The 23,295-nt window shown below is 32.2% G+C and overlaps 3 protein-coding genes across 4 annotated transcripts; all 3 read right to left on the reverse strand.

The window, feature by feature from the left end:
• Window positions 1-7,736: 7,736 nt before the first annotated feature.
• LOC123904696 lies at window positions 7,737-9,249 on the reverse strand. Its single transcript, XM_045954325.1, has one exon. The coding sequence runs from the start codon at window positions 9,247-9,249 to the stop codon at window positions 7,855-7,857; it is 1,395 nt and encodes a 464-aa protein (XP_045810281.1). The 3' UTR covers window positions 7,737-7,854.
• A 1,361-nt stretch (window positions 9,250-10,610) lies between these two features.
• LOC123908031 (UDP-glucose 6-dehydrogenase 1-like) lies at window positions 10,611-13,318 on the reverse strand. Its single transcript, XM_045958537.1, has 3 exons — window positions 13,200-13,318; window positions 11,881-12,389; window positions 10,611-11,798 (listed from the first exon to the last, which is right to left on the reverse strand). Exons 2-3 carry the CDS (start codon window positions 12,362-12,364, stop codon window positions 10,840-10,842), a joined length of 1,443 nt encoding a protein of 480 aa, XP_045814493.1. The 5' UTR covers window positions 12,365-12,389; window positions 13,200-13,318; the 3' UTR covers window positions 10,611-10,839.
• A 1,407-nt stretch (window positions 13,319-14,725) lies between these two features.
• LOC123908032 (erlin-2-B) lies at window positions 14,726-20,064 on the reverse strand. 2 transcript variants are annotated; one of them, XR_006809541.1, is made up of 10 exons: window positions 19,859-20,056; window positions 18,815-18,938; window positions 18,658-18,725; window positions 18,516-18,575; window positions 18,261-18,419; window positions 17,762-17,908; window positions 17,275-17,489; window positions 17,052-17,160; window positions 16,784-16,963; window positions 14,726-15,133 (listed from the first exon to the last, which is right to left on the reverse strand). XR_006809541.1 is itself a non-coding variant. In XM_045958538.1 (9 exons), exons 1-9 carry the CDS (start codon window positions 19,955-19,957, stop codon window positions 16,868-16,870), a joined length of 1,077 nt encoding a protein of 358 aa, XP_045814494.1. In that variant the 5' UTR covers window positions 19,958-20,064; the 3' UTR covers window positions 16,540-16,867. The 2 variants fall into 2 exon arrangements, 1 of the variants encoding a protein (XP_045814494.1); XM_045958538.1 differs by lacking the exon at window positions 14,726-15,133 and having other exon boundaries at window positions 16,540-16,963; window positions 19,859-20,064.
• Between the last annotated feature and the right edge of the window lie 3,231 nt (window positions 20,065-23,295).

A 23,295-nucleotide genomic window follows, 5' to 3' on the forward strand; every position in this document is an offset into this window, starting at 1 on the left:
GCAAATTGGTCCTTTAAGATTTTGAAAACTGGTCCTTATTTTTCAAATTTATAACAGTGACCCAAGATATTCAAAATGAAAATTTCTATTATTCTATCTAAACACACATTTGAAAATGAAGGTAATTCAACTACAAAAAATTAAATATCTTAGAATTTCAAATACTCTAAAATTTTTAATTACTTCATCCAAACACACTCTAAGATTTTGGTTGAAAGTATGATGTCCAAAGATTTTGGTTGAGGGGGGGGGGGGTCATCCACATTGGGCTAAGAACAACTATCTTTTACATAAAATCTGAAGACATTAAGTTTATGAGTCTTCGCCACCTGACCACCTTTGTTAGAAAGACTTTCGATACAAGGAGTTGGTCGAACCCTTCGTCGAACCATCGACTATAATATCAGCTTTATGGGTCCCCTCACTTATAAAGTGTTTAACCTCAACTCCTCCAACCAATGTGAGACTTAACTCACACTTGATAGATCTCAACATCTCCCCTCAAGTGTGAGTCTCTCCGCATTTGCGGTCCTTCACCACTCACTTATTGCTCCCCGAAACCGGGCTCTAATACCACTATTGAGTCACAAGGGGGCATTCGGGGGATCATTCACATTGGGCTAAAAGCAATTATACAAGTGAGTTGAACATTACACTTTTACTCAAAACCTTAAGACATTAGGTTTATGGATCTTCTCACCTATAAAGTATTCAACCTAAATTTTTCTAAGCAATGTGGAATTTAACTCACCTCACACTCACCACAACACTTTATCACCACGAGAGAGCGAGAAACCTTCATGACTTTTTTTAATATAAAATTATGTGCAAAAAGAAGAAGGATTGCAAACATTTTAGGCTCTGTTCTCAGTTATTAAGGTTTAATCAAAGTTGAATCATTCTAGCAGTATATGAGTTTCATTTTTGGTTGGAGTGTATGTTTGGGTGGATGAATGTTTTGGGATAAAGTAGTTTGTCATTCTTATAGAGAAGTTAATTATTGTGCAGATGCGTTAACTACTATGACTTGAGATGTAGGTTGCTCAGATTAGTTGTTTTTATTTAGCAAACCTTGTTGGTCTTTTCCGTGACTTGTTATATGGTAGTTATTTTTTCTTTCGGGTTTCAACTTCTTCTATTTACATTTCCTTGTTTATATGATTAATTTAAAGAACTTTCAAACTGATAGGAATTTATTATCTAAGCAATTTTAAATGACACTTAAAAGTTGGGAACCTTTCTCTCATATGTTTTAAAATTTTCAAAATTGCAAATTATCCCCTAATGTTGTTCAAATCGGTCTTTTAATTTTTTGAAAATTAGTCCCTATTTTTCAAATTTAAAATTTGACAAAAAAATTCAAATTTTAAAAAATGGCCCAAAAAAATACAATGAAATGTTTACTTTATACAAACACACACGCACACACATTTAAAGGTAATTTAATTAAATTGTTCTGAATTTTAAATCCTTTAAAAAAAATTATTAAAAAATATATGTATCATGATAACCAGTGTGTCCTTGGGACACGAACTAAAAATAGTAAATATTTATATCTAAGAGCATCCACAATGGAGATACTCATTTTTGAGTACTTAATTGAACCCCACGTTTACACATCACTTATTTATAATTTTTTAATAATAGTACCTAATAAGTACTCAATCCCTCCAACCCAAATCTCTTAAAAAGTTCTAAATAAGTCTCACCAATAACATATTCCACCAATAACTATACATCATTATAAATGAGACCCACAAAAACAAAATAGATACCACTTCTTATTGTAGAACCAGTACCTATTAGGTACTCTTTGTGTTTTGCTCCAATGGGAGTACCTATTAGGTACTAGTACTTAAAAAAATAAGTACCCACCATTGGAGATGGTCTACGAACATTACTTTTTACATTTTTAAGTGTTTGACTTCACATATCTTAAAATATTTTTATTATTTTTGCATCTTTAACTAGCGTCTCAAATCCAGGAGCATTAGTTAGCATTTTCAATTTCTTATTCGAGCATCCAAACAAGCTCTAAAGAAAAGTAAAAAGTATTTTGTGAAAAAAAAGTAAAAAAAGTATTTCATAAAAATTTGTTATGTGATGTTCTACCATGTGTTGTGTTGTGTTGTTTTGTCGAGTACTTACCTTTTAACCGATCAAATGGCCCAAATAGTTAACCATCGTGGACATGAACTTAGCAAATTGGTAAAAATTAAGAGGCTAATATTTAAATAGTTAAGAGGCACAAACACAAGTATACAAAGATCATGTTGGTAAATATAGTAAATATTGTACTTGACAAAAATTTGCTTCACATTGATAACACCCTTCAAAAATGTTTACTCAATATTCTTGTGACTGAGTAACAACCATAAATAGATATGTCCTATGACTTTCAGTGGTTCCACATTAATTAAACTCATGGAATCCTCCTCCTCATCCTCAACAACCATGTTCCTCTTTCACCATTTCCATGCTTGTTTTCAGATTCTGCTATTCTTTTCTACAAAATTCTGTATTCTCACAGTCTGTAGTCCTAATTTCAAGACAGAGGAATACCAAATACAAGCATGGAAATGGAAATTCTAATTGCCCATATTATTATACTAAAGGGCAAAAGAAACATTATAATATTACATTACATGAACTCTGAGTTATTATACTAATACTAATACAAGTTTGGTCATTACAAAAAATAAAAATATTAAAGAAAGGTAAAAAGATTGAACAATAATAAGCAGCAAATCCCTGCAAAAGATTGTGTCTTTCTCCATGCCAAATTGAAGTGGGTTTGGGGATTGATGATCAGTTGTGAAGTGGGTTTGGACCAGAGGGAACTAGTCTCTTGTCAACACCATACCTTGGATCAACTTCAACCCGATTATTTTCTTGAGGTGGAATAGGAACTGAATGGATGTTGTTGTGATATATTCTTTGAAGTTTAAAGCATAAAGAACGCGCGGTTGTGTTGGAAAAAGAATTACTACAATGGTGGAGGTTTGTTGGAGATGGAAGAAATCTTGAGTTTGTTGATTTGGAGAGGAAAAGGAGAAGCAATAGTACTGTAGTGATGAGTGAAGAAGGAGATGTCTTCATTGGAATGGAAAATGGGAAGGTAGAGAGAGATGTGGGTTGTGAATAATATATGGAGAGAGGTTAATTAAATTAGGATATAGGAAGTGAATTGTGAAGGGGAAAACAAATTAAGAAAGGTGACATTAGCCATGACTTTGAATGAATCTATTAATGAGAAGAAGTAGGCAAGAGATGCATGAAGTGATATAATTGCCTAGGAAATGAAGGGACCTCACCTTTACTCTTCACTCAACTCAATTATTTTTTATTTTTTTTACAAACATAAACTCACTTAAAAAGGGAGGGAGTTTCAGTCTCAAAATAATTGTCACATTTTACCACTGCACATTTGTCAATGCACAATTTTGATCATGAATATTTTTTGTTGTGTATTATTGAAAATTATGAAAAATTGATATTTTGATAGTACTCATCGAGTCGAATCTAACAAGATCTCATATGCTAATATTTAGCTTTATACATTACTAAAAAAATATGGTCAAAGTAGCTTATATGAATAGTGCACACAGTCAAATTGTGACAATTATTTTGAAACGGATGAAGTATAAAAAATGAAAGTTTGACTTCTAAAATATGAATTGAAAAAAAGGTGAATTATTCGGTACATATTCATTTAAATATGTATCGGTACACTTGCTGAGATGGACAATTGTGATAGATTCACAAATATTGTTAATTGATTTTTTTATATTAAACACTTGTACATGTCCAAATAAGATGTGTACAATTTACTCTTGCAATGCACCGCAATAAAAACATTCGGTAAAAAGAAAATGTTCAATAAAAACATAGTTATTAAAATATTAATATTTTGTGATTTTTAATTATCTGTAAAATTAAATTTACATTTAATGTAATTAATTATTTAAATATGAAATATGATATACAAATTTTAGAGATTGTATAGGGGGAGGGGATCCTCTCAATTGACATTACCGTCCAGTCACATCCCATCCATTCATTTGTTTTCATCATATATAATTTTAATTATCACTAAAATTATGAAGGGTGAGGATTAACACTGGAATCTCTCCAGTGATAATTCCACTGGAGACAACCCTGTCCCTTGTATAGGGGAAGGACGAGTGGACAGTGATGACTTCCCATCCCTAACCCACATCTTTTATATTATAAGCTTGTATACACAAGCAAACTCTAAACCCTAATTTGTTTTCCCTGTTTTCCCTCCATTTTATCTTACAATTTTTATTAAAAAATAATACAATTTTGTCTTGACTATGATTCGAACTCGCAACCCTTCGATGCAAGGCAATATTTCCAACCACTATGGCAAGTAAATCAATTGTGATTAAAATTATGTGCAATAATTGATAAGCACCATCAATTTTAAAAGTATATCATATCAAAATTATTGTTGACTATATTATTCATCACGAAATATTTTTATGTCTTTCCTGATCAATGATTTTTTTTCTACCGGATCATAAATTTAGAGAATAATTATTATGTGAAATTTGGAAAGTTATTATCACGTGTAATTTGGAAAGTTATTATCACGTGTAATTTGGAAAGTTATTATCAAACTCAATTCTGCTAAATCAATTTTTTTTTTGCAATACAACCAAACACAACTATAGTTATGTCATTAATCACATTCATTATTTTGATTTTAACATTGCATATTTAATATTAACCGATGATCAATTGATACAATATGCACTAGCAGACCAATTGTGATTTAAATTATGTCCACAAAGTGTTAAGCTCCATCAACTTTCATAGGAAATATTTCATACGATAATTAAGCACCATCAATTTTCATTGCACAATTTAAACAATTAAAAACCGATAATCTCTTATATTATAAGCTTGCTAACATAAGCTAACCCTAAACTAAATTTTTTCCCCTCTCATTTTCTCTTTCTTTTTATTGCAGCTTTATATTAAAAAAATACAGATTTGTCATCGAACCTGCATCCCTTACTTACAATAAAACCTTTCAACCGCTAAAACATGTGCTTCAATTATGAAAGAATTTAGGAATCATAATATGTTAACCCTGTCTTCAATAAATTTGAACGGCAGAATTAATCACAATTTTTATTTATTTATGGATGTCTACTTAAGTTTATGTTATTGATTATGTCTTTAGTTTTTTTTTAACCTTTAATTATCATCAATTTTTTAACCTTTAGTTATCAGCAATTTTTTTTTAATAAGTAAACAAAACGATGGGGTTCCAAAATTATTTAAAAAATATATAAAATATAAAATAAACACATAAACAAATATAGAATAATTAGTCTATGAAATTCCCTATACTACTCTTATTGAAAATGCTCTTAGAATTTTTGTATTTTATTTTTTATTGTTACATATTACACCTAATTAGACCCATGCACCGCATGGGTCAAAGTTCTAGTTTTATATATTCTTTTCCATATCCATCTTCACCGTTCTTTGCAAGGATCTCATCGATAAAAAAATGAATAAATAAATTCTATAATAATTTTTAGGTGAAGGTCAACCTATACCTTATATTTTATTTGTTAATATATTATTGTACATTTAAAGTTTTATGTAAATCAAAATCTATTTATTATTGTTAGATTTAATTTTGTTAATGCATATTTTTACACTTATTATTCTATACGACAATATAATGCACGACATATATAGATAAACGTGCTGAAATATTTTTGTATATTTGTTCTTTTTATTTTTGTAACAAAAAAAGAAGGCTAATATTAAATAGTTTTTTTTTTATTTTAACTTGTAAATTTTTTTTTTAATAAAGCAAAAAACATCTAGGCTTCAGAAGACAAAGCAGACTCCACCCATATCATTTGCCTATATCTCCTTATTATATTAAAAAAAGAAAATAAGAAGTATATACAAAAATTGAGGGACATAAACATAATTCATTGAGTCCACACAAAGGCACGTAGGACAATAAACCAACTTCTAATTAACCCTAAAAAAACAAAATAAAAGTCCTAAAATTTGAGGCGAATGAACCAATTGTCAACACGGAACGGTCGACGTACCCATTACTCCCTCCAGGAAGCAGCAAGCGACGATGATTTTTTCAAGCTAAACAATACAAAATCAAGGAATGATACAAATATTAAGATTGACCTAGCAAAATGAGTCCTCTCTATCAACCTCTGACAAATCAAATTTTGATGTTCACTTGCTTCCATAAGTGCTTTATATAGAAGCAAGCTTCTTGTACTCCAAATTTGAAGCTATGTGAAGTGCCAATTGTGGAGTAAGGAGGGACAAATTTGACATTTCAATAAGTATATACAAAAATTGGGGGACATATAATTCATTGAGTCCACATACGTAAGACAATAAAATAAACCAACTTCTAATTAATCCTAAAAAACAAAATAAAAGTCCCTAAAATTTGAGGCGAATGAACCGACTATCAACACGAAACGGTTCACGTACTTATTACTCCCTCCAGGAAGCCGCAAGTGATGATGGTTTTTTCAAGTTAAACAATACAAAATCAAGGAATGATACAAATATTCATATTGACCTAGCAAAATGAGACTTGGATCCTCTCCTTCTCTTTTCTCTCATTCCCTCTCCTAACTCTCTATCTCTCTCTTGATTTCATTATCTCTCCTCAATAAAATAATAATAATATAATCTAGAGAGACTAGGATTAAGAAAGAGATAGAGAGTTAGGAGATGTAAGGAGAGAAAAGAGAAGGAGATGATCCAATTTGAGCAAAATGAGACCTCTCTATCAATCTGAAACAAATCAAATCTTGTTGTTCACTTGCTTCCATAAGTGCTTTATATAAAAGTAGGCTTCTTGTACTCCGAATTTGAAGATGTGAGGTGGCTAATTGTGGAGTAAAGAGGGACAAATTTGACATTTCAATAGTATTTAAATTTCTAAATTTATTTATTTATATTATATGTGATGTGTGTGTGTGTGTTGAGCCCACATGATCGAACAGAAGAAAGAAAGAAAGAATAATACCGGTCTGTGGTCCTCTTATACCCTTCAACCCGGAAAAGAATTGAATGAATAAGCAACACCATATATAGTAGTAATTGGCATGAAGGTGAAAAGAATACAAACTCATCCACTATTAGAACTACGTGTTTTTGGTTTGATTAGAACTACGTGTTAAACACGTACACATGGTGTTAATTTGTATATGTTTTTGGTACCTTAAAAACATACATTTTGACATGTTTTTCACCCACATAAAAATATACATTTTGGTCTTAGGTGTCGCACACATCATGGGAAATGCATTGACCAAAAAAAAAGAATTTGATGTTAGAGGGGATCCTTACTATGTGCTGTAGCAAAGTTAGTTTGAACCAAAAACCAAAAATAGCTTATTTGTAGCTTCAAAAGAAAACCACTTACATTCAATCTTTTAATTACCTCTTCCACCACTAAGGACTCTATTATATTTAACATAAGTATAGGGAACAATTATGGAGTGATTAGAGTTAATATATCCATACAATACAAACATTGAAAGTTGAATCTTGTGCTCATAATCACGTATTGTGATGAGGAACATAACAATGATCATCAATTTGAAATACTAAATCCTTCAAGAACAAAAAAGAAATCATTTACCCACATGGCATTCTGTACATTGTAATTTGCTTTCATCATATGGGATAATGACAACAATTAAAAAGTAATAATTCTTAAACTTAAAGATAATATTCATTAAGGTACCTCAATTGAAGAAGAACTTTCAAAAAATGAAGTAAAAGTAAAAACCAAGATTAACCCATTTGGCCATTTCCTTATTCATCAACAGGAGCAGGTTGATTAAGATCAATCAAACAAGGAGCAACACTTTGTTTGATCACAAAAGTGTTGTCTTCAGATCCTCCAACAAAATGTGATCTTTTATGTCCTCCCAATGCTTGTCCAGACTTGAAAATTTTGTAGCAAATTGGACATTCATATTCTTTGCTTTTCTTTGACTTCAACTTCTTCTTCTTTTTACCCTTGTTGCTTGATTTCTTTTTATTCACCAATTTACTGTTATGAGATTTTGCAGCAGAAAAAGAATCACTTTCTGAACTTTTTTGTTCATCACTCTCATCATCTGTTATTGAATCATAAGAACAATGTTTGTCTTTTTCACTCCTAAAGAACTCATATTTCAAACTTTTTCTATCACTCTCATAGATTTCTTCATATTTTGCTTTCTTTCTCGAATCAAACTTCCTATCATGATCCAATTCTTCATATTTTGCTTTCTTTCTGCAATTCTCAAATCTAGACTTATCTTCTTCTTCCATCTTTGGCCTCTTGAATTCGTATTTTGAAACATTTGAATCTACAATTTTGATCTTCTTTGAACCATATTTGAAAGCTGTCGAATCCGAATTAATTGAAATACCAATCCCACCAACAGACTTCAGCTTCTTCTTCTCCTCAACAAATCCATGAGCATTACTAGAAACAAGTTTGTTACCATTTCTGATAACAATCTTGGATTTGGTCTCTAGAAGAACCGAGTTGTTATTGGAAGATTCAGAAACAAAACGACCCTTATGACTAAAAAAATCTCTAGACAATAACATCAAACACCTAGCAACCTCTTCTTGTTCCTGTTCCATCTCTGAAACAGATGAAGAACCATTAACAGACGAAGAAGAAGGTTGGTTTGAAAGAGTAAGAGACTTGAACCTAATTCTTCTCTTATTTTTCCTTAGATTCATTGTTGAAGCAGCAACAACACAAGTATCATCATCATCATCATCATCATCAGATTGAGTATCCTCCTTGATCTTTTTCTCTTTCTCAGAATGAGAAGCCATGTGACCACAAAGAGCTTTCAATGATGGAAAACCTTTCCCACATTCTTTGCAAAATTTGATCATTTCATGTTCCAATGCAGTGGTTGCAGCGGCGGCAGAGGCAACATGATTATGAGAATGCACAAACTTGATTGTTTTCTTGGGATTCTCTCTAAGACCATAAATAGGGTTTCCATTTCCACCATCACTAAGAGCAACAACAGGTTCAAAATCTCTCTTGATATCAGCAGCAGCAGCAGCAATAGCAGCAGCAGCAGCATGAGTTCTTTCTTCAGTCATGTGGGTTCTGATGTGACCACCAAGAGATTTTCCACATGGAAATCTCTTTAAGCAATACTTGCAAACAAACTTCCTCTTCCTCTCCTCCATGGATAATTGATAATTCTGAAATTTGAATTTGATCTAGTGTTATATATTTATATAAGAATCAACAACAAACTATAGATCACATACCTGACTGAAATCTGTATGATGATCAAGTGTAATATATAATAGGGTAATTAGAATGAAGTGGTGGTGGTGGTGGTGATGATCAGAATTGTTGTTGTTGATGAGAAGATGTGACAGTTGTATAAGTACAAGATCCGACCCAAAAAAAGGGGAGAGACCCCTTCATTTTCGTTTCCCAATAGAATGATCAAATATCATTATAATTTAATTAATTTTATTAAATGTGCTTTGTGAAATAATTAAAATTAATAATAGGTTTGCTTGCCACAACACAATAGGTCAAGTACTGTAACATTAAAGAGCTACTACAAATACAATACAAGCTTATGACTCTTTCTTTGTTGGAGGAGAATTCCATGCATGAAATCAACAACTAGTAGATTAATTATAGGAATTAATTTTTTTTCAAAAAAAAAAAAATTATAGGAATTAATTAATTAAAAAAAATGTGAAGTGAGAACCATTAGAAGATCATTTGAACGGCCAAGATTTGTGTTAGTTTTTAAGATATATATTAAGCTTTTTTGGAGAGTACTACCATATATGGCACACACAAAATGAAGCATCCTAAACAAAAACCATGAATATGACTGTTATTTTGAGTCGTTATTTTAGTATATTTATTTGATGATATCTTGATATGTTTGATTGTATAAAATGACGATATCTTATTTCCTTATTCTTATTGTGTTATTACACCGCTTTATTGTGTAAATTATTTTTACCCTTTTTGTGTTGCGTCTAGACTCTTGTGAGTTTAGATTTTTAGGTGGAAGATTAGTTCGCGCGGATTGGGTATTGAAGATGGCATTAGGCATCTGCCTTCGTTTTATTTTCAGTCATCATTATAGAGTCGCTCTGATAGCGTAACACGTTCTTTTCTTTAAAGTTGTTAAGCTATTTGAAGTTCTTGGATAATTTCCGCTGCATGTTGAGATGTAGACGTGTGACACTGACACCGTAAAATTGACGCAGAAAACGGAGGCGGCACCGAACTTTGTTGAACCGAACCTAACATTATGAAAGAAATGAGAATAGAATGTTGCATAACCCTATAAGATTTAGAAGTTTGGTGGTGCGGAGGACCGTTGAAAACACAGTTGCCACTCATCACCCCATTTGAAACAAAAATTACATGATGATGAAGAAAGTGTTTGGATGTGAAAGGAAGGAAGAAGACACCTACGACGGTCAATATACAAAAATATACATTTTGTAGCAATAACTCGTCTAGTTCAGTTGGTAGAGCGCAAGATTATTAACCTTGGGGGTTGAATATATATGAAGCAATATTTTATTTTTTTTTGCCAACAAAATCCTTTATAGTAATGTTTAATTTATTACATAAAATTGCATGTCAACAAATTGGGATTTTAGGTAGCTTAAGAAACAAAATTTAGAACTAATATTCCAAAGATCTGACAAAACAGAACTAATGAAAAGAATTAATTATAAGAATAAGAAAGAATAGGGGAGGCATTGTCTCAGCTCAATATGATGTTATTCCATTTATGCCACTGCAGGCATATCCTTGAGCCATGGATCTAGTGGCTTACCAATTGAATAAACTATAAATCCAATTTTCCTGAGCACGCCAACATCCACAACATTCCTACCATCAAATACAAATGCTGGCTTCTGCATACTGTCATAAACTTTTTGGTAATCAAGTTTCTTAAATTCATCCCACTCAGTCATAATGCAAACACCATGTGCATCTTTCACCGCCTCATAAGCATCCCAAACCACAGACACTTGCTTTATGGAAGTAGGGCTCGGCGGTTGAAGATGAGCAGGGTGGTCCTTATCAAACTTCCTCATCGACAGATCCTTTGTGATCTGATCTTCGGTAACTTGTGGATCATATATGCTCAACCTTGCCTTATCTCCCAATAAACCCTTGCACACATCGATAGCCGGTGTTTCCCTTGTATCGCCTGTGTCCTTCTTGAAAGCAAAACCAAGAATAGCAATCTTCTTAGTTGAAACTGTGTTGAACATTGACGAAACAACTCGGTTCACAAACCGACTTTTCTGATAGTCGTTCACCTTAATCACCTGCTTCCAATAATTTGCTACCTCAGGAAGTCCATTACACTCACAAATATAGACCAAGTTTAATATATCCTTCTGAAAGCAAGAGCCACCAAAACCAACACTGGCATTCAAGAACTTAGGACCAATCCTCGAGTCTGTTCCAATTGAGTGTGATACCTCTGAGACATCAGCACCTGTTGCTTCACATAGTGCTGACATTGCATTCACAGAAGAGATTCTCTGTGCCAAAAAGGCATTAGCAGCAAGCTTAGAGAGTTCAGCAGACCACAAATTGGTGCAAATGATTTTCTCCGTAGGGACCCAATTAGCATAAACATCTCTCAATGTTTTTATGGCCTTTTGTCCTGCTGGTGTCTCCCTACCTCCGATAAGGACTCGATCTGGGTTGAAAAGGTCTTTAATTGCCGTACCTATTAGAGATAAAGTTTGTTAACAAGATAACAAGGATAACAAACCTAACTAACTCTTAACTAACTATTTCAGTATTAGTACCCTCAGCAAGAAATTCAGGGTTTGACAAAATAGTGAAATTGGTGCCTTTCCTATTATGAGTCAAAATCCTCTCAATTGCTTCAGCAGTTTTAACAGGTACAGTTGATTTTTCAACCACAATTTTGTCCGATTTAGAAACATCGGCGATCATCCGAGCTGCACTCTCCCAGTAAGTTAAATCAGCTGCTTTGCCAGCTCCAAGACCATGAGTTTTTGTCGGTGTGTTGACAGAAACAAAGACTATATCAGCCTCTGCTACATGTTTCTCCACTTCAATGCTGAAGAAAAGGTTTTTTCCCCTGCATTTCTTCACCACTTCGTCAAGACCCGGCTCGTAGATTGGTAGGTGGTCGCTGTTCCAACCGTTGATTCGCTGCGATGAAATATCGACCACGGTTACTTGAATATCAGGACACTTTAAGGCAATCACAGCCATTGTGGGACCACCAACATATCCAGCTCCAATGCAACAAATCTTCACCATTTTTCCTTTTTCTTAACTTCCTTCACTGTGTGACATGAAGATCAAAATAAATAAATAAACTCATACATAACAACAATGTATATTACTACTTTCAAATGCTTATTATTGGTTAATTAAGGCCATAATTGAATAATTTATAGACATGAAAACAGGAAAAATTCTAATATGGACTACTTTAAAAAGTGGTCCGTCGTGGATTAGTACTTAAAAAATATTTAAAATTCCAACGATGATGTACATCATTGTTTGAACATATAAGTTAATACTTAATGGTCATCCCCATTTTTACAATTGAGATAACAACTTCATTAATATCAGTTCGATTAAAACAACTGAAAAAAAATATGTAACTTGTATTGAGCTGAGGTTAATCACATCATTATTTTAGTCGTAAAAACGAAGAGAGTCGTGAATGTTTACTTTTAAATAATATTGTCAATCGTCGTCGCTAGAATATCTAATAATCTTAAGCACCGATCCACCGTAGCGTTCACCCATGAAAACAATATACATAATAATTTATCAAGTAACAATACTTATGCAGAATAAAATGATTTTTTAATAGCAGGATCTGTGTGTAGTTTTCAATTGGGAAAGCCATAAAAGAATATTAAATCCAAAGAACATTCCAAAAGTTGAAATATTCAATTACATGCATGTAGGAAATGTTGTGTGTATTTTTCTATACACATGCAGACATATATATATAACAAGAGACAAAATGAAATGAAGAATATATATGAATTGAGGCATCGACAGATATAATACTAATAAAATAAGGTAGCAGATCTAGGACAAATCATTTCATTCACAGAAATAATAAATTAATACCAACCTAAGTGAAGATCTTGTGAAGGTAACAAAGAAAAGTGAAGGTAACAAAGAAAAGAGAAAGATAAATTACGTTGTGTAAGTAACGGTGGTGAAGATGAATGAAGAAGAAGAGATAGGAATGAGTCACGAAGTAACATGCGGATCTATTTACTATAATAAAAGCCATATTTATACTAACATCATTTTGCTTATAAAGAGAGGGAATTATTAAAAATAGTCCTAACATCTAGCACTAAAAAAAAAGTACTAACACCACAAAAACATGTAGTAATTATAAAGGTTTCTTTGTTGTCTCCATAAGTTTAGATCAATTGGTACATAAGAATATCATATTTTATATGCAGGGATTTGATGATCGAATTTTATATACTCCACTTATTCATGTCAAAAGAAAGAAATTTTGCCACCAGACTGCAATTATTCATGTTAAAATTATAGGAGATTCAGTTTTGATAAAACATTTAAAAGAAATTATAATTACAATTATAAAAATGCAGTAAAATAAGATATTTTATGCAAAATATAATATCTAATATACTAAATATAAACACAGCAGCAAAATAATAATAATAATAATAATAATAATACCAATACAAATTATGTTTAAAACATAAATATAAAATAAGGGTATTCTAACTAGTGTTTTTAAGGAAACAAAAATGATAAGTTTTGCGGGGGGATGTGTTACTAAACCTACAAATAAAAACCTTGCCTTAAAAATTGTACATTTAATTTCTTAGAAGTATAAAAATTGCTTGTTTCAACATAAAAAATTTACTTTAAATTTCTTAACATACTCCCTTAAGACATATGCTAGTATGACCCTTTAAAAATATAGACTACACAAATTTACTTTAAATTTCTTAACATACTCCCTTAAGTTCGGTCATGATGTGTTGAAATATAGTGTCTTGGACAACAATGATGTTTTACTAGAAAATAGCTACCAGTTAGCTATAACGGATGTCGTAGCTAATCCAAAATTTTCTTGTAGCATATAGGGGGCAAAATCCAAAGAATTATAAAATAAGGGGGTAAAATTCCGGATTTTAAAATAGGGGGTAAAATTCCGATTTATTCAAAACATGGGGGTAAAACTGCATTTAAGCCAATAATTTATAAGTATTTGATTTTGTTATGTAATTTTTTAAGAATAAACATTTACTAAAATTACTGTTCTCTAAGTCAAATAATAAATTACAATACATTTTATTTAATAAATAAATGCATTTTATTGTGATAGTGCATATAAGACTGTCCCAAAATAAGCAATGGGAACAGTTTTTTTGTGGCTACGGCTCATAACCATTGTTGTTGTGAAATTCGAGAACCCTTTATAAAGGATACTTAGGATACAGTCTTACGAATATCGTCGCTGTTTTGACAAAAAACGTTGCAAAAGGAAAAGACAACGTCTCGGTTTGATAGGCCCAAAAACCATCCTCTTAGCCTATAGCAGCGGTTTTTTGGATTAACCAACGGTTTTTCTCGTTGCTATAGGACAAAAATGTTGCAGTGAAAATGCTTGGTAGCCATAACAAATATAATATTGTTGTTGAAACTAATACTACTAACATTGTTTTTTATAAAAGAAAAAAAGGCATTAATGTTCTTGAAACTCAAGAGTTTATAGCCAAACTCTCAAAACACCATAACTAATATATGTGTAACAATTAGTAGGAGGCAGAGGTGGATCGGAACGTGGAGGTAGCTGACTTTGAACAAATTTTTTCCATAAATTGAAATAATTGCTCCCTAAGCAAACGAGAATCCTCCTGCGATTAACGAATCAACTCCTCGTGAGTCTTATTTTTTCTTTTAAGAGTTGTGTTTTTAGTTGCAAAATTAAAAATTATAGTCCTCATGTGTTGATCTAGACGGCTTGTACTTCTGTGCTTCTAGAGGTGAGAAACATGGCCTTGATCCTTTGCATGACTTCATACACATCAAGTAAAAGGGAGGATAACCGAAAGAAGAGTAATGATGCAACAAGTTAGAAATTTAAAGAACCAATTTATTAGTTAAAAAACTTAATGATTTGTAATCTAAATAACATAACTGTTACAAACGTGAAACTTTTTTTTTTTTTTGAACTATACAAACATGAAGCTTAAAGATCCCTAAATACACTTTTTATAAGGATAAAAAAACCAAAAAAAAAATTAGACATATTCAACCTTCTGAAAAAAATATGAGAGAAAAAATAAATAAATTAAAACTATCAACATCGAAGACAAAGTCATTTCTCTATACGTGGAAGAGTATTAAACGCAAACTACACTCTATAGTCTCAGAGAAAAGTGCAAATTTAGAACTCAGTGTACCCAACAAAAACCGTATCTTAAAAGATAACAGAATTCTCATCATGGTTTTGACACATATCAAACACTGTCCCACAATAGGAACATATCTTGTATTAGTAGTATGGCCTCACATTTAATAGCAAAGCTGGAGGCGGCACTAAAAAATAAAAATTGATGTAAACCTCAAAGATTAAGACCCTTAACTCAATTTAAGCCTAGCTCATTATTTCTAGCCACCCCTAATAAATTAAACCGTGTCCTTGTGCTTCATACACATCCTCAATCAAAACAACATAAGCTCAATTTTCATTCCTATAGCTACCCTTTTCCCATAAACACCTGAAATTAAATCACATTAATTAACAATGGCAAATTCTCGCATTGCAAGGTTTTTCATGGAGGTGGCGCCGCCACAATATGTTAATGTGATGAGGCATAGAACAAAAAAAATGATGGAAACAATAAGTGAAGAGGACAGGGAAATTATCTCAAATGATAGTGTAATTTCCCCACCTAAAAGTTCATCAACAACTTCACTTGCTGCATGTACCTCTTCTACCAATGCAACCGTTAATACTGGGTACTTCCTGAAGGAAGTTCATAGAACACTCTCAAGTTTGAATCACTGAAGCCAATGAAAAAAAAAAAAACCTCTGGTGGCTGTTTCCATGGGTTGTTCTTTTTGTTAGTGTTTTTATTCTTATCTTTTATTTTATGTAATGATATCCTATTAGTTTGTTTTGGAGGAACAAGGATAGTTGAGACTTGAGAGAGTATAATGTAACCTTAGGGATTCCTGCTGCATCTGTGTTTTTCTATGATGTTACAGGCTCATAATTTTCTATCAATAAAACTCAAAGTTTTGTGCCTTAAGTTAAGCATCCACAAATTTAATGTCATGGTCAATTTCAAGTCATTTACTTCATAATAAGTGGTTAATTAAAAAAAAAAAAAAAAAAAATCAATTACATTTTTTCCAAATTTCTGCATTAACTATTGCTTCCAGAAGTAAAGGAATTCTCTGCCCTCCAAATCCCATTTTCTTTGTGAAATCATACTTTTGATCTTAATATAAATGTATTTTCAGCTACTTCAATCTGTATCTGAACACTAGCTACTTCTGAATTTTATACCTAAAAACACTTGGTACAACTTGGGAAGGGTGGTAGGAGTATGGATAATAAAACACCAAGCATATATATATGAGAAAATGTAAGCGACTTCAGAACCTGATACAATATGCTAAAATTTCTAAAATTTCCACTGTGTCAAAAAGACCCACCTGTATCTAAAACATAGGTATCTTTCTTTTCATTGTTTACTGTAGAAGATAGCAACGAGATATCCAAGCTCCCACTGGTAGAGTTTAGATATCTGCTTTTGTCTTTTGAGTTTCCCCTCTAGAAACTTCTTCAACGAGGAAGTTTCTGAGTAGCCTTTGGTCCAAAATCATATTTGGAATCTGCAGAAAGCAAACCCAGAAGATCAAACCTATGCACCACAAAAAAACAAGAGAATAACGAAATAGCTATAGCTAAGATGAGAGGTACCTTGTCTCCAAAGAAAATCTTCGTATTATTAGCAATGGATTCGATAAATTTTAGCTCAAGAAATTCAGGGGTAAGTTTCAACCTGTTTGCTTCAGCTTCCCTTATTACACTGGAAATAGTAAGCAGAACAAGTTGACCATTTCTTATTTCAAAGACAGATGATTAAAATATCATAGTCATAAACTTACATTAACCAATGAAATTAACAAAAGGAAAATCTCACCGGTAGAAATCTGCATCCGCCAGACTCTTCTCACGTGCTAGGTACATTGCATTCTCAATTTCTTCCTGTTTTCTTGCACTATCTTTTTCCAACAACTTTTGTTCCATAAGGATCTTGCTAACATTGGCATTTTTCTCAGCCTCGCTAATAGCCATCTTCTTCATAGTCTCTGCCTCCTTCTCGGATACTTTTTGTTTCTCAATAGCAATTAAGCCCTATCCAATAGCATACAAGGCACAGTGTTTATCAATATCTAGAATAGAGGAAATTCAAACTGAATAAGAATCGCGAAGAGAAATATAAAAAAAAACCTACTACAAGCGATTACAATTTACAAGACATGTATCTCAGATTATGACAGTATGAATCAATCATAAGGTTAAATACAGAGTTAGCACATGTTTAACTCATTTAATGAGATTATCAACTAAATATTGCATCTGTCTAGCTTCGGGCATATTTACAGGAAAATGACAGGTGCTTATACCTTAGTACGCTCCTCTTCCATCTGTTCATAGTTGTGGCTTATGTTTTCTGGAATATTTGGCTTTGTGACACGGACACCAATGATCTCAATGCCTGGAGCATAACGGGTACAGTCAACTTGAAGAGCATCCTTCATCTTTTCGTCAATCTGAAAGTGCCCTGATGCTTGCTTGTTAATATATTAAGATGAGATAACAAGAAAGGAGAAAAGCCAGAAGACAGTCAAACAATACATTTTGGGTTAACTCGGCTAACACAACAGAGCAAAAGAATCACAAGTGTTGGGTGAGGGGGACTTATGACTTGCATCAACTACGTTTTTAGTGGATGAGAATGAAAGTTACAGCTTAAAATAATACATCAAAGATCAAACTATTTCATATTATGTCAATGGAAACCCTTCAATTTTGCTAGTTTGATTAACCATACAATATAAATGAAAGTTATCAGTATAAAATAAAACATGGATGTAAAATTACACTTTCAAATCATTAAATTACCTGATCAAACACATCAATATATACTTGTTGAAGACTATGAGAGCTGCAGAACTGATTAATCTCATGATGAATCTTGTCATATATCCATGTCTTGTCATATTGTACACCATAGTTGAGCAATGTCTCATAGACAGATTCTTTATGCAATCGGTTAACAACCTAAAAGAAGAACATTACTGCATTTACAATTAACAGTGTAAAAAAGTAGAAACTTGTAAACCAGATATTGCGTATGACAATTATACTTGCTATTACCTCAATCTTCCCAAAAGTAATCATAACACCACCTTTAGTACCGCACGGTATATCTGTCACCTGCAATTGCAACCAGTACTCAAAATCCAAATTATAGATCCAACAGAAACCCTAATTCCCAACACTGTTCTATAGAATTTACCTCGTCTGTTTGAAGTGTCACTTGAACTGGCTCAAACTGAGTTAAGAAAGGCATCTTCATATGGAAACCTGGAAGAATTAATATCACGAACATCAACAAAAATTGTGCACACATACATCGAAGAAAAGCATCGAAAAAACAAATAAGCGTTTAGCACCTGGCTCTGTAATTGTTTTCAGAAGCGCACCTCCTCTCCAATATACCCCCACATGGCCTTCAGGGACTTGGTGAATAACTGACATTGTATTTTTTAAGGATGGTGATGCTGAAGGAACCAAAACCTATAGATAATAAGACATTGTTTTAAGCTTTAGATGTCGACTAGAATCGATTTCCAAATAATGTAAATAAGTGGTAGTACAAAAACAACAATAACCAAATTAGCTAGGTGGGTTCAACTACATACACAGATTAAATAAACCATTATGCATCATCATCAAAATCAAAGCACACAAGAACTAATATCAAAACAACAAATTAAGACAAATATTCCATTTCCTATTCATTGTCATAATATAATGTTAGTAATTTAAAATTATAGTCATTCCTCTGTTTAAAAGAAGTGCAAAGGTGAGCAAAACATTAAGTTGGATGTCCTACCGTAAGTGCCCTATGTATATATGATTACCATATCATTTTTATTGTGTTAACCCTCCGGTACCCAGGAAAAGTGGCCTGATTATTCGAAGTCCGGCCACAAGGTATGTAAAGTCTGGCCAAAAATTGTTCCTCTTAGAAGTCGAACATGGGTTCACCTAAACGATTCGTTCAGTGGGAGCTCATTAACTACTTGACCTGAATCACTTGGTTACCATATCATATTTGATGCAAAACAAATGGTTTTAAATTGTGGTCGCAATTTTGACAATATCAAGCACATTTTCCTGGAATATAAAATTTCACAACAACCGTAACCACAATCGCTATTTAGAATTATTATTATTATCTTATAGATGCTGGTGAGGAATGCCCTAAAAAGTGAATTACATTTACATTAACATGATTATTGGTACTAAACTACTACTTTTTCTATGTGTGATTGTTTTTCCAATGTAGGTAATATATTTTTTCGTTGTGCAAATGCAAAACAGGGAAATTTTCATGACGAATGATTATAGACATGAGAAAGATAAAAAACAGAATTGGAAAGGTTTTAATTTCACTATTACATTTGCGGAAAGAGAGGAAGAGAAAGAGTTACCAAAGCGGCAATGAGTATGAATGAGAGAAAGGGTAGCATAATGGAAGTTGATGAAGGATCACGAGTTTGCGATATTCGAGTTTGGTGCTGCGAATCCATGGCGGTGGAACTTTTTCTGTTTGTGTTTTTGATTCTTTGAGTTTGGGTTTGGTATAAAACACCTCTTGCTTCCTTATTTGTTTGATCGTGAGATACACCAAAAATTGATTTTGAACATATCTTATTTGTGGCCAATTTTATTTTGTCAGCCTACTGCTATGTTTGGATAGATGGAAAGTGATGGAATTGAATGGAATGGAGTGAAATATATTCATATTTCATTGTTTGGTTTTGTAAATAATGGATGAAATGGAATGGAGTATGATGGAACTCATTCCATCTAATAGCACTCATTCATCTAATTTTTCATTCCTCCCAATTTGGGGTGTATGCAATGGAATGGAATAAACTAATAACAAAAATACAATTTTGTTCCTTTTTTTTTCTTCTCTTTTATTAAACTTTCTTTCTTCCCTCTCACTTGTCTTCTATTAACTGTTCTTCTTCTGCAATTTTATTCCATCGATCCAATTTTTCTATTGACCGTTCTTCTTCTGCAATTTTCATTCCTCCTTATTCTTTTTTCCATTATTTTCCGTCGTGTGTTCGTCACAATGAAATAAAGGGATGACTAAGGTAAACAAATATATATATATTCAACTACGTACTAGTATATTTTTCGTCAAAAAAAAACTACTAGTATACTACTATTTATTTATTATAGTGTATTACTAATTAGGTAAGGTAAATTCTTTAAATACATTATATTTTTTTGTTTGGTCTGACATTATATAATAATATTATTTTAATATAAGATATAATATTAAATAATTTTTTGTTTTGTTTTTTGGTCAATATAAGATAGTGTATTTTATTTCGGACAAAACTTACATGCATTTCCATATATGCATTTCTTACTTTTCCACTCTCACAAAGAGGTGGTTATTTGTGTTTTTTCATTTTGAAAAAATAAAAGAAAATTATTTTTTAATAAAAAAAACTACCTCTTTGTGAGAGGAAAAAGTAAGAAATGCATGTATGGAAATGCATGTAAGTTTTGTCCTTTTATTTCTATGTAATTGTGTTTTTTAATTAAGGGTATAAATGTAATAAAATATTTCTTATCTGTTCCGTTCCGTCCACTTTCAAAACAATGGAATAGAAATATCCAAACAATGGAATGAAATATTCATTCCACTCCTCTCCATTCCACTTCATTCCATTATGTTCCATTCCGCTCCGTTCTATTCTATTCCATCAATCCAAACATAGCCTATGTGTTTTTCGCACGTCGAGGTCGGCCAAGTTGTCAATTTTAATTGGCCACACCGTGGTTATAAATAGACCCCTTCAGACTTTTTAGATCTCACACCTTTTTTTCTCTTCTTATGTTTCTTTTTATATTTTTTTAGTAATGTTAGTTCGTTTAATTTTTGTCATTTCATGTTATATCTCCGTTTCTGGGACAAAATTTCACAAGAGGAGGTTGTTTAGTTTATTTAATTGGTAGTTGAAATTTTGGATGTAATATCTAAATTGATGTAATTTTTGTGTTTAATGTTTTAATAAAAAAAAAATTATGTTTTAACTTCATTTTGTCTTTCCTGATTTTCTTTTTTTTATGTAACATAGTCATTCGCTACTTAAGTAACGGACACTCTACGCAATCAGACCGCTACTTAAGTAACGGAAGCCCCATCCCCCTACGACCAATCCGCTACTTAAGTAGTGAAGTGACTGCAATAAGAACCAGAAGCAAGAACCTATAACCAGAACCAGATTTTTGGACTTGTTATCTCGTTGAGCAATTTATCAATGTCGATACACGTAATAACATTATTCATTTGCAAACATATAATTATCAAAACAAAATAATAACATAAAATACTTATCCAAAAGATGCCATTACAAAATATATGTAATTATCCGAACAAACATATAACATAATTATCACAAAAGGAGACTATGCATAGCCCCTCCACCACCCGACCTCCCGTATTACGGTGCAAAATTTGAGACATCCCAAATTTGTACATCACCCCTGGCACGTGACCCCTCCGTTAACTCCCCACTCAACAACAAATCATTTACGATCTGTCAAATTCTATTTATTTTAACGGCCAGGCTTGTTGCAAGGGGCCCTTTCTTCTCAGCTTCCCGCTCTATAAGGGCCTTCTGTTCACACTGCTTCAGTGGATCCCTTGGCGGCATAGGCCTCTTGTTCACACTCCGTGCTGACCATACGGGGCTCATGTGATGTGGAATCCCAAATTTTCTTTGTATAAATATTTATCCAAAATTATTGTTAAACTATCGTTTAATGTTACTCAACTTTTTTCATATACCTTACATTATTGGAATTATCATATCTTATTTAATCATTATATATGTTACGGCTAATCAAACTCATGCATCGCACGGGTCGATGTTCTAGTAATAATAAAGTAACGTTGCAAGGCGGAGTGGAAACAAACAAGACAACGTCGACAAGGGAAAGTAACGTAAGTATATACATCTGAGAGATGTTTAGTATTGCAACCTTTTAATTATTTTATTTGAAATTAAAATAAATTATAAAGGGTTATAGTTAAAATAATAAGAGTAAAAATCGAAGAAATAACAAAAAGTTATAAGCTCAAATGCTAATTGAAATAGCATCTGAAAAATAAACTATAAACTAGTAAAATAAACTATAAGCTCGTAGTAAAAAAACGTTATCAAACAAATCTTTTACTCTCTCCGATCTAAAATGTAAGTCACTTTGATAAAAATAATTATATCAAATTATAAGTCACTTTACATTACCGATGAAGTATTTAATGCTCTTTTTCTTATTATACCTTTAACTATTTATTTCACTTTCTTCTTTTAATTCTTCAATTTATTTTTCTCATACCATTAATGAAGGACAATTTTATAAACTAACTCATAATTTCTCTTTTTCATACAACATTAATCACATTTCTTAATTTATGTAATATGATCAAAACGTCTTACATTTTAAAACGGAGAGATATAAGCTAACTTATTGTGATCACCGATCAAAACCTTAATTTGAACAGAAAAATACAGCTGCCAGGTCACAATTAAGCCAAGGCACAAAGTTGAAGGAAAAATTATCCATGGATTATGGTAGCATGCATGCGTCATGCCAAGTCCTACACGACACACATGCCACTGGTACCAATGGAGTTTACGTCTGATCACACGTGTAAAGAACCATCAGAAAATATGACAAAGACATGGAAAAAAGTACATTACAACTCCCCAGAACACAACCTCCCTTTGTTATTCCTTTTAGTCTTACTAAAAAAAAAATTAATTTCTAAATTTATAAAATATTTGATGTACATAATCAATAATACAAAATAAATACATCGAACAACATAATTTTATTT

Source organism: Trifolium pratense, linkage group LG2 (genome assembly GCF_020283565.1).
Source record: "Trifolium pratense cultivar HEN17-A07 linkage group LG2, ARS_RC_1.1, whole genome shotgun sequence".
NCBI lineage: Eukaryota > Viridiplantae > Streptophyta > Magnoliopsida > Fabales > Fabaceae > Trifolium > Trifolium pratense.

Coding starts and splice junctions, on each gene's coding strand:
- LOC123904696 (XM_045954325.1), bottom strand. CDS start 9,249: ATGGAGGAGAGGAAGAGGAAGTTTGTTTGCAAGTATTGCTTAAAGAGA.
- LOC123908031 (XM_045958537.1), bottom strand. CDS start 12,364: ATGGTGAAGATTTGTTGCATTGGAGCTGGATATGTTGGTGGTCCCACA. Junction 11,799..11,880: donor CCCTGAATTTCTTGCTGAGG/GTACTAATACTG, acceptor TATCTCTAATAG/GTACGGCAATTAAAGACCTT.
- LOC123908032 (XM_045958538.1), bottom strand. CDS start 19,957: ATGGATTCGCAGCACCAAACTCGAATATCGCAAACTCGTGATCCTTCA. Junction 18,576..18,657: donor TGACACTTCAAACAGACGAG/GTAAATTCTATA, acceptor TTGCAATTGCAG/GTGACAGATATACCGTGCGG. Junction 17,161..17,274: donor GCGGATGCAGATTTCTACCG/GTGAGATTTTCC, acceptor TACTATTTCCAG/TGTAATAAGGGAAGCTGAAG.